Source organism: Uloborus diversus, chromosome 7 (assembly GCF_026930045.1).
Source record: "Uloborus diversus isolate 005 chromosome 7, Udiv.v.3.1, whole genome shotgun sequence".
Classification (NCBI taxonomy): Eukaryota; Metazoa; Arthropoda; class Arachnida; order Araneae; family Uloboridae; genus Uloborus; species Uloborus diversus.
This window is the reverse complement of record NC_072737.1, coordinates 100010520-100022723: the sequence shown is the minus strand read 5'-3', so window position 1 is coordinate 100022723 and position 12204 is coordinate 100010520. Positions and strand designations below refer to the sequence as shown.

The window sequence follows — 12204 nt, the reverse complement described above, 5'->3', positions numbered from 1 at the left end:
TGTGCTTGAGATTTCAATCTTTTTGCATCTTGTACATATTTTGATATTTTGCGCAATCGAATGTTATTTTCACATATTCTATCTCAGACTAGTATTTTATGTTCAATTTTAATCCTGTTTAATTTTAGAGAATTTTTTTTTTTTTTTTTTTGGAAATTATACCAACAGTGAACATACTTTGCGAAAATTTGATTCTCGTGTTCAAGATTTCAATCCTTTTTATTCTTGTAATTATTTTTATATTTTTGAAAATTGGAAGCTGTTTTGAAATGTGCTACCTCAAATTATATTATTTAATTTTATTTTTAAAAACTAAAACTTGGTATCCTTATTTTTTATAAAATATTCATAATGAGTATTTTCAAATTGAAAATATAGCCCTATGAATTTGAAATTACACATTTATTTATTACATTAATTTATCCAGTAAAAGCAGGCTCAAATTTACATTCAGTGTATTTATCGCTTGAGCAGCATTTGTATATTTTTGGGTGTAGTGATATTAATAAAAAATTTTCTTTCTCACTAATTTTTATATATACATGAAGACAGTTACAATATTTTTTGGTGCGCGAACGACTAATACATACATATGAAGAAATGATTTGGACGCTTAGCATACTAATAAATGATTTGCAATCCTCTAATATTTTTGAGCTTAATCAGTCAGTAGTGTAGCCAGAAATTACCTCCTGCTTTGGTGTTTGGTCATAAACTCTCATATATATATAAACTTACCATATATTTAGGCTGGAAATATGTGTAAAAACCAAGGGCTGTGGAGGGGGAGGGGACCTCCTTGCCTCTAAACTATATTTTCTTGTTTTGCGGTACCTTATATCAAAATGAATTCTCTTTAAACTGGTTATGTGAAAAATTTTGTAAACTACTGTCTGCTAAGGTGTTTACTAATAACTGTATCTAAAAAGTCTTTATTAGGTATATGCACTAATTCATCGGTCACTTAGGTGATTATTTTTAATTAGCCAGTTTTTACCTGTTAATTAGTAGAAAATTTATTTTACAATTAATTTATTGCTGTACCTTATATCAAAATGAATGGGGTCATTTCCAAAATTTTAAAAGTATTTTTTTTTCTGAAAGAGCATGCTTAAAAACATAGGATCTGACCATTTTTTAAATAATTTCTTTAAGCTTAATATTTTTAAAAAATTACTTAAATCGGTGCGCTTTCATTGTTTACACTTCTGTCGCGTGAAATCAAATGATGAAATGCCATTCAGTGTTGCCATTCACAGTACAAAACATTTAATTCGCATCTTTACTCACGTGCATTGGCAACGATATGGTTGATAGCAAACGTAGAGCGCAATTTTAATTCGCTGCTTGATTATCATAACGTGGAAACGCGGTAGAAAGATAAGCCAAAGTGCATCATTTGTGACGTCATAAAGGCCACGCCTTGTTTGAAAAATCGGACATTTAAAAAAATTAATTAAAAAAAAAACTGTTGGAAAAATGAAAGTATTTTCTGGGTCCATGTTATTTTTTTCCTCATTCTATCCATTTCAATGACTAAAAGTAGTAGTTTGAATGAATTAAATCACCCCATTCCCTTTAAACTGGTTATGTGAAAAATTTTGTAAACTACTATGTGCTAAGGTGTTTACTGTAATAACTGTATCTAAAAGGTCTTTATTAGGTATGCACTGATTCATCGGTCACTTAGGTGATTATTTTTAATTAGTCAATTTTTACCTGTTAATTAGTAGAAAATTTATTTTACAATTAAAGTTACTCTGTAAGATAGTTAGTTACATGCTTGCTTATACCCCCCCCCCCCATCCAAATGTTTGTAAATAATATACTTCAATGTATAAAAAAGTCAGTTGTGCAGAAGGTGATAAGGATTTATCATTAAAAATCATTATTATGATTAATTAACGAAGTATCTTCACGTATTTGGTGCCAGGCAGCTAATTTGCCTTTAGTTCTTCCCTGGGTTTAATTATGAGCGGTCCTCCCAAGGTCCTCTTTTTAATCCTAACTGGTCCTCTTTGGACCCCTTTTTGATTCAAATTGGTCCTCTTTTACCCTTTTCTATGGCTAAAATGTGTTGGGAGCCCTGTAATTTAATTATTTCAAACATTTTCGTTTAGCAAGTTCATATGTTTGCTATATCTTTAAGAAACACAGTCAAAAGCAGAAACTGGACTTGTTAAACCCAGTTTTAGAGTGAAATTTAGGCTCCCTAAAGTTCTGAGAGGAAGCTCAAGCTTCTTTTCAATACTCAGACCCTGCTCAAAATTGCTTAATTTTTGCTTTTAGATTTCAAAGACTTTCAAAGATGCTTAATATTTCCTAAAGGAGTATAACACTGCTGATTTCTTTTTATCATGCCTTTTAGATATCCAGATGAATCATAATTCATTCAGATGAACGGTGGGAGGCTTAAGAATTTGGAGCTGTTCTCATTAACTCCCAAAATAAATGGGAAAATCTCCTAAATTCTCTCAACTTTCCTAAAAGATCTTGAAAAGTTTTTCTCTCTAAAAAAAATCTAAAGTTAAAAACCGAGATAATTTGTAAATAATAATTAAAACCAAAAATTGAAATTTGTTTTTTATACTGTAAAATCACTTATTTTTGCAAAAATGAAGATATTGGTGATTTTTTGAGGTGCAAATATCGCCAATTTTACATGTTCAGTGTGGAAGTTGGTAGATTATATAAATAAAGTAGAAATATTTTGCGAGGCTTAATTTTTTGCAACTATGACGGGCTCATGAAAACCACAAAAAATAATGCCTTGCAAAAAAGAGTGCTTTTTCAGTACAATTATATTCATATAAATTTAAATGGAATTGCAAACATATTAACATTTTTGTTAGCATTTAAAATTATTAATATTTCGATTTATAGATTTGTCAAACGATGCAGTAAACCAATTTAATCACTGTTAGAAAAGGTCGATTTAAAGTAATGAACCATAAATATTGTAAATGGCTGCAGAACACACCTTAATAAAAATCTTAATTTCAAAAATGACTCACTCAAAAATTATCAGCATTCATTTTTATAAAGAAAAGATAGTCTTAAGTTACTTAATTTATTTTTTATTGTATTTATTTATTTATTTTTCAGAAATTAAATTCATGCTATGCCAACAGTATTAATTAATGCCCCCATATGTTCCCATTTTTTAAAATTATTTTTTCATAAGAAAGTAACTTAATAGATAATCAGTTTAATTTTAAAAACTAATTATAATTTCACAAAAAATGAATTGGAAACTTAAAGTACAAGTATTGGGGAAAAAGACAGGCCTCTGCTAAAAAAAACTGTAGATATTAATACAGTGTTACACTCTTACTAATTAAATAAAATATTTAATCAGTATTATTAAAGTGCCAATATCTGCTAGATTGCAGCGTTGTCATTCCGGTTTGATGATGAGGAGGAAGAAGAGGAAGAACAAGACAAGGAGTTGGAAGATAAGGAGGACCATGACCATTTTACAAATGATGACCAAGACAGTAGAGACTCGGAAACAGATTCTAATCAACCTGTTGTAAAGAAAAAGAAAATTTCTAAGAATCCTGATGTCGACACAAGCTTCTTGCCTGACAGAGAAAGGGAGGAGGAGGAAAGAAGATTACGAGAAGAATTACGTCAAGTAAAATCTTTTACATAAATTGTACAAACTGAAAATGTTATTGTTTACTGCGAAAATTTCTTTTTAATTTTTTATATCATTTACTATTAATTTTGTAAAAAAAAAAGAATCTTGTCCTTGCAGTACAAATGTTGTTTAGTTTACATTAGTTTGTTGTTAAAATGTAGGGAGCAGTCTTCTAATTGGTCTCTCTTTTTTTTTTTTTTTTTTTTTTTTTTTTTTTTTTTTAAACACACCTGTGTTTAAAAAAAAATGTATATCTTAGCTCCTTGAAAGCTTCTTTTTCAAATAAAGGTCCGTTTTGTCCCTTTTTCTGTGAAAAAAGGTTTGCAAGATGTTTTTCAACTGTGATCATAAGTTAGGGGTGCTCACCTGGGGGGGGGGGGGCGTCTTACTTTTGGGGGTGTTTTGGTATTTGGGAGTGCCCTTGCTCTTGGGGGGGGGGCACCCCTGCATAAGTGGTGCAAAAAAGTCTTGCATTTTGTCTGAACAACAGGTTTCTTTCTTTGGTTTCACTGCTAGTATTATTGGAAGATTTGACTCTGGTTTCTTTTCATGCATTTGCATTTCCCATGAGTACTTTAATGGCATACTTGTTCCTATAAGGTCCATAGAACATATATTAAATCAAAAATGAGCAAATATTCGTGCTGCAATGAGATTAAAGTGAAAAACCAACACAAATAAAGCAAAAATTCTCACGAAAAGGCAACATATAGCCATTCCAATAGCTGTGTGCAGGGGCTGTCACAAATGACTTTTCCGGGCAGTCCTCCATATTGTTTACCCCTATATTTTACTCCTAATGTTAAAAATATTGGGGAACCTTCAGGCTCGAGCCCGAGCCAACAGATATTTCTTCTCCCCCCCCCCCCTGTGCACGCCCCTGGCTATATGCTGTATTTTCATGATAACTTGTGCTTTATTTACATTGGTTTTTCACTTGGGAGGGAGCATATGTATCCCTTAAGTTCAAAATTTATTTTATAAATTATTGATCACAAATAGTTTATTAGTTATATTTTTTCTATGTTATTGAGACATCATAATCTCCATATATTAGCAAAAGAAGTATGCTTATAATTTTATTTTGAAAACTTCTCAAATGAAATACATCAGTTGAAAGCATCACATTTGTACTGTCATGCTTCTACTTTTAGTCAAGATTACTTTTTAATTGAAGATTAAATATAATGTTTGTAGTTTGGCTCCTGTTATGGATCACATAGGCGCATATGTCCCATCATTTTGCACGAAAATCTACTAAACCATTTGTCACAAAACTTGACATTCATGTTATTCATGTCACCATTTAATAATTTTATTTATATACCCACACTCTGCTTCAAAGCTTATTTACTTTTATGTTCTACGATAAAGTGGTTTTTTTTCTTCCAGTAATTAATAAATTTGTCTCATTTTCAAAATATTTTATGTCATTTAAAAATCAGTACAGATGACGACTACGCTAAAAAGAAAAAATCCTACTGTATGTGCATATTTACTTATTTAACTTGCATTTCATGATGAAGAAATTAAGGATTAAAAATTTAATATTATAAGTAAGTAATAAATATATAGCAGAAATAATTCCTGGAAAGTACATTGGGGAGTAAAAATCTTTTTTAATTTATACCTTTTTTTGGTGTATGTGTAATAACACTTTTCCAAAAATAGGAACATTTTTTTGCGGGGAGTTTGTGAAAAACAAGTTTTTTTCATGCTGTATTATCTTGCGTTATCTTCATTGATATATTAACATGGAAGCCCGTATAGGGGGTTAAGTGGGGGCTCAAGCCCCCCCCCCCCTAGAAATTAGAATTTCCTTGCCTTTAGTACTTTTTTCTTTTTGAAAATGTAAAAACATTTCTTCTCCAGTCATTAATGAATAAGTTATTAAAAATTTCAAATTTTAACGACTAATCTGTCCTGAGATCGGTTTCCACAGGGAAAATACCGAGCTAAACCATGGGGAAAATATCTGAGTCCCCCCTTACAATTTTGCATATGGGCGCCCTTGAATATTAACCCAACTCGACACTCTTTACTTTCTTTTTCAATAAGCTCCCAAAGAATAGCTAAACACTTTCAAAATCAGACAAAGTCATTGTAAGAGCCAAACTCATCAATAAATTTAGAAATTGAAGCAACTGTGAGTTACTCATTTTTTTCTGTTTAAATTTTAAATATTTTTACTTCCTTTTACAAAAAAGGAAGTATTGTATTCGCAAAAAATATTTCACTCAAAAATCGACCTAAATTTCCATTTTACTCGCCCACGAATGAATGTTAAATTTTGTTTTTCGACTCGACCACACGTGGAAAAGTGCCTAAGAACGTATAGACACGTGAAATATCCATTTTGACAATTTCCGAGTTAGTTACAATGAGCTTTCTCATAATGTCTTTATGTGCGGTTGTGCGAATGTATGTCGCATAACTCAAGAACCCAACCTAGAAAGTTGATTATCCTAGAAAGTTGAAATTTGGTACGTCGACTCCTAGTGGGGTCTAGTTGTGCACCTCCCCTTTTGGTTGCATTCGGGTGTTTCTAAGGTGGTCTTTTGCCCCTTTTGGGGGAAATCATTGTTAATTTCGATGTAAACTCAAGTGGTGTTACAATTTGGCGGACACGTGGCGATCTATCGGCAGTTGATCGCCAACTTGGCGACAAATTTGGCGATTTTTTTTTCTTTTTTAAAAATCTGGTTTCAATTTTGGTGATATTTAGAGAGTAAAAAACTTTTGAATCACATTAAAATTGCCAATAATGGGAAAATGACATTAAATTGGAGAAAAAGGAAGTCATGTGAGGTATACATCAGCTCATCTTGTTTATAAGGAAGGCAGTTGCCTTCCGTTGCCCCCTTCTGGATATATCCATGTTTGTGCTTACTTGATGTTTTTTTTTCTTGTACTCATGTCACTACTTATTATACTTTTTAAATTAAGAGATTGATTTTAAGATACTTATAATTTATCTTTTTCTTATCCATTCTAGGAATGGGTTCAGAAACAAGAGAAGTTAAAGAATGAAGAAATTGAAATAACATTCAGTTATTGGGATGGATCTGGACATCGACGCAGTGTCAAAATGAAAAAAGGAAATAGTATCTATCAGTTTCTACAAGTATGTTTTATTTTAAAATAAATAATCATTAGCATAAGAGATTATCAAAAAAGCAAATATAAAGTTAAAAAGAAGAATTTTTTTTACTCCCCCCATTCTGAGTTTTCTCTTTCTTTCTCTCTCTCTCTCTTTTTTTTTTAATTTTGAAAAATGACGTGATTGATTTTTCCTGAATAACTGAAAAGCATAGGCGTCATCTGGGGGAATCGGGGGGGGGGCGTCAAAGGGGGCAAGTGCCCCCTACATTGTTGAGCCATGGGTGGAGTTTTTATTTTGTTCCCCTAGTTTTCAAGCAACAGATTTTTTAAAATTGTTTGTCAAATGATCTATTCCTTATTTTCAAAAATGTAATTCGTATATTGCTAATGCAATTGTTATGAATATGCAAAAATTGTATACCGTATACAGTGGCATACCTAGCATGGGTGACACCCAGGGTGGTATTTGTGGTTTTTAATTAAATTGTTTTTGGGAAATTGTGGAGTTAAATTTTTTGTCAAATGATCTGTTCCTTATTTTCAAATGATAATAAAATGTAGTTTGTATATTGCCAATGCAATTATTATGAATATGCAAAATACCATATACAGTGGCATACCTAGCATGGATGACACCCAGGGTGGTAATTTGTGGTGTCCCCCCCCCCCCTCCCCCAATCTATAGATGCAAAAGAAAAAAAATACGGAAACATAAAATCATGATATTCATGCAATTTTCAGAAACAACTACATTTGTGTTGTAACGAAGTTTTTAGTGGGCTAATGTACAAAAAACAAAAGTGCGGAGTCGGGGGTTACACCCCCGGAAAATTTTCTAATTTCTAGTCTTAAAAATGCATTTTAGGACCACCCCTCCCCCCGTAGTGACACCACTGCTGTATATACTTGCATATAAGTCGAGAAATTTATTACAAAAAATGAGGCTTAAAGTTAGGTGGTCGACTTATACGCTGGGGAGAATTTCCGAAAATGCTCCTCGATTTTTTTGTAGTAAAAAAAACTTGAAAACATGAACATTTTCCCTACCAATCCTTTTAAGTAGATGCTAAGAAAGTAAATACTTAAACATTCTGCTATGATTTTTCATGGTCTGACTACTGACTGTGAAAGAAAGAATAAATAATTACAGTAAACCGCCGACTATGCGAAAAGTGCGGGGATCGCTGTATTCGCGAGTTTTCCCAATAGTTGCAAAATAATGCTCATTTTTTTAAAAAATGTAATATAGCTGCAGCATAAAATTTTATTGATATACTAAAATTAAAACAAAAGCAACAAGTAAAAAAATCGTATTGGCAAAATCCAACCCTTTACAAAAATTGTGATCGCAAAAGTCAACCCTTTTGGTACAAAAAAATAAAAGAAAGACTTTTCTTAACATAAATATGCTCATTACATAACATAAATATGTTTCATTTTCCTCCTTTTTATGACGTTTAAATTCAAAATTAGCGGCGAAACGATCCCTTTTTTTTTTTCCAAAAGTAGAGACTCGACTTATACCCGGGGTTTTGTTTTTTTCGCCTGAAAGTAGGGGCGTTGACTTATACGCTAGTATATACGGTACTTGTATTCAGCCATGAATTAGTAATTTCATTCAAAGCTTTTAAACTGCACTATAGTGATGCTGTCAGAAGCCCAGAAGAGGCCCGTGAACCGGATCACAAAGTGATAATGAAAGTGATTATAGTTTTTGCATGTTCATGAATGTATTTTCATCTTTATTCAGTATTCACATTTATTTCATATCAGCTAAGTTTTTCATCACATATGACAGCCCTAGAACTTTGAAAGACTCTTACACACTATTTAATGCACCTTCTTTTCATACCATTGCTATGCAGGGATATAAGTTCTATAATTTTTTTTCACAGTAAGAAATGGATTTTTATTCCATCTGTTTCTCATTTCAAACATTAATTTAAGTACTGATGTTTTACAGAAATGTCTGGAGATTTTGCGGAAAGAGTTCCATGAGTTGAGAGCCGTCACTGGGGATCAGCTGATGTACGTGAAAGAAGATCTGATCATCCCACATCACTACACATTTTATGACTTCATTGTAACCAAAGCAAGAGGGAAAAGCGGTCCTCTCTTTAGCTTTGATGTTCATGATGATGTTCGTCTTGTGAGCGATGCCACTGTTGAGAAAGATGAGTCTCATGCAGGCAAAGTTCTCTTGCGCAGTTGGTATGAGAGAAACAAGCATATTTTCCCTGCTTCTAGATGGGAGCCGTATGATCCTACCAAGAACTATGACAAGTACACAATATCAGATAGGAAAAAGTGACTTTTGTTTCCTGAAATTAAGAGATATTTGGAATATTTATTAAAACCACTTTTATATTTTTGAGTAGTTGAAAAAGGTTTTTATATTGTGTTTATTACAATGTGGTGATTCAAAGATTCCCAGCCATCGGACACTTACAGAGCCCTTTTGACGATGTTCAAGTTTCTAAAAACTCTTGTGTCCATGTTTGTACTAATACTTTTTTTTTCAAAATAAATTTGCTTTAGAATCAATATGATAATTAAGAACGACCTATTTTGTATGAAATAGTATATAGATAGTTTTATGATGACAAAATTCAGAAAAATCAGAATTTCATTCTTTTTTATAATATTGAAGGATTTCACTTTATAAAAGACTGCTACAATTTCAGAATGTCATAGTTCACATCTATTCAAGTATGCAAAGAAAAAATTCTTATCTTCATAATATCTGAAATTTTTTAATTTGACCTATGGAGGGAGGGGTTAAATTTTTTAAAAAAAAAGTAACTTACAGGCATATTTTTTCCCCTAAAAAAATTCCTAGCCCTCCCGCGAAAGATGGCAACTTAGACGCCATTCCTCACTTGGGAATTTTAACAAAATTTTAAAACTGCTTTATCTTTGAAATAAGGCACCATAATTTTTTTTTTTTTTTTTTTTCAAGATAATTATTTTTTTTTTCAAACAATATTCATCATTTGGAAATAGGGGTTCAATTTTCGTTACTACTAACTTTTAAAAATAAAACTTAAAATCATTGTTTAATTTTTTTTCAAATTGCCTATTTTAGAATAAGGTAAAACCTCCCAATAGCAGACACCGTCAGGACCAAAGTTTTTGTCCGTTAATGGGCAGTGTCCACTATTGGAGAGTCTGAATTTACGATGGCATTTTAATTTTGTATTTTAAACCTACACATACAGTGTATAGTTCTAAATTTAATTAATGAGTATTGCTTATATAAATGAACTTAACTAAAAAGTAAATAATCTGCTGAATCTTTGGGGAAAATAAAATAGGAAGGCATTTGTGTAAATTGTTTCCTCTAGCTGAACAAAACCAGTCAAGCACAATGGAATCAATGTCCTTGATTTTCAGCATCTTTTTTGTTCTAGATTGTAGCAAAATGTAGCTCAATCGGCTATTTTTCACTTAATCCGGCAATACAGTGCCGATTCCTCATCAGCGTCTGGTGGGAAAGGACGCGGAGCTGACACTACTCTCCTAAAATCTAGTAGGAAGGAAGGAGGGGGGGGGGATGCCCTTAAGTTCACAAGAGTATTTTTTTCTCTCCCGTGCAAACTGATAAAGCAAGGTACTGTGTGGGAGAAAGATTTTTTTCTTTTGCTTTCTGCTGGAATTTCGTGCATGAAATGAAAACAAAACTTTCATAAGCTTCGACTAAAACATTCGACTTGAATAGCTCCTGTTTTCATAGAAAAAGGGGTGTTAACCCTTTTATCGGTACTGGTTAGCCCCAGAACACCGTAAAGGAATAGAAAAAATGCTTGCCACAAAAGCAGTGCTAAGCAAAAGCACCAGACACAGAAAAATAAAATGAAACTGATTTATTGTCTGCTAACAAGGAGTGAAATACATTATACACCCATCTCGAGGGTCTGGGGATTCAGAAACTGTCCGCTAACGGGGAGTGTCTGCTATCTGGGAGTGTCCGTTAAGGGAGGTTTGACTGTATTTTATCTTTATCACTGTTGATCAGTGTCACTCAGTACTATATTCCCTGAAAATTCAAAGTAGCTTTGAAAGTATTATTCAGAGACACGTAGGTACCAAGCAATAAATAATAAATTGATGGTCTCACTCTATATTACACAACATTAATCATTATAAATTCATTCATTTATTTAATTTATACCCACTACTATTTTTGTCATCCATATATTTCATTCCCATTCTTCAATAAAATTCAAAATGAAATAATTTAGGCTGTCTAAAATTTATGAATCACTAATGAAAACAAGCATTAACTATAAATACTAACAAAGCAACCTCCGTTAGAACAAAATGTAGTCTTTTTAAAAAGAGAAGGATCTTCACAAACATTCTTTGTGTGCAAAAATAAAAAAGATAAATGAATGCAGATCAAAAAATATAATGTTAAGCAGGCCAAACTTTTCCCTCTCTTTTTTTTTTTTTTTTAAGTTTTTCAGAAATGATATTATTTTTAGTTTTCAGAAATGATATTATATATGTAAAGACTTTGTTCAAATTGTGAGAACATTGTATTTTTAAGTAACTAATAAAAATCAAGGAATATTATTACGTATAATTCTTGTTGTATAGCTTATATTTACAGGTGCCTGATTCTTTTACCAAATGTTTAGTCAATATATAATATAGACCTCTAAAGAAATAATTTTAATTTTATGTTTCAAATTAGAATTTCTTTTTTTAGAAAATACAACTACAATGTTCAAACAGCTCAGGGGCAGGTCCAGCTTCTTGTTATGGAGTGGGTCATAGACAGCTGGTGCACCAAAAAAGTGGGGGATCAATATAAGTGTGGGGGTTAGGGGGTATGGCCTTAGAAGCAGTTTTTTTAAGACTTTTTCTTAGCTTACATTATCTTATATAATTAAAAACTGAGCGAATGTATCTATGTCCGAGTTACTTCTCCCGAACGCCAGTGAACTGACCATCGAACGAGGTATTGATAACTTCTTAATTTTCCCATCTTTATGTTTGGCTATTCAACATATTCCTCTGATAATAATTAATGGAGATTTCAATTAAAAATTACTAATTATGATACTTAGATTTCGACATGAAATCCCTATTTTTTAAGGCTTTCCTCCATTTAAATTATTATTCAGTGCTTCATCTCAACTTTCCGCAACATTGCCTTTATTAAAATTTGTAGCGTGAAGAAAATCATTGAGAAGAAAGAACTGTTACCAGTTTTTTTTCTCAAATATGAACAAATAAAATTCTGGCTTTTGATTTGAGGCTTTTCCTGTAATTGGGAATTTTAAATGTTTCTTTTTTGGTTACTATTTTGCAATCTGCCGCAAAACTTTACTGGATTTTTTTTGTACAAGCCTGATTGTTGAACACGCGTCACTTGACATAACTTTTATTTTCGAGGTGGACTGTGCAAAGCCGGGCGATGCAGCTAGCCTGTCATAATCCCCGTGTTTTGGTTC

The 12204-nt window shown here is 32.1% G+C and overlaps 1 protein-coding gene across 1 annotated transcript in view; it reads left to right on the top strand.

The window, feature by feature from the left end:
* Window positions 1-11298, top strand: part of LOC129225822 (protein FAM50 homolog) — a 32943-nt gene extending 21645 nt beyond the window's left edge. Inside the window, exons 4-6 of the mRNA XM_054860336.1 lie at window positions 3386-3637; window positions 6639-6767; window positions 8709-11298. Coding sequence (XP_054716311.1) covers window positions 3386-3637; window positions 6639-6767; window positions 8709-9056 — 729 coding nt within the window. The 3' untranslated portion in view covers window positions 9057-11298. The remainder of the gene's footprint in view (window positions 1-3385; window positions 3638-6638; window positions 6768-8708) is intronic.
* Window positions 11299-12204: the final 906 nt, after the last annotated feature.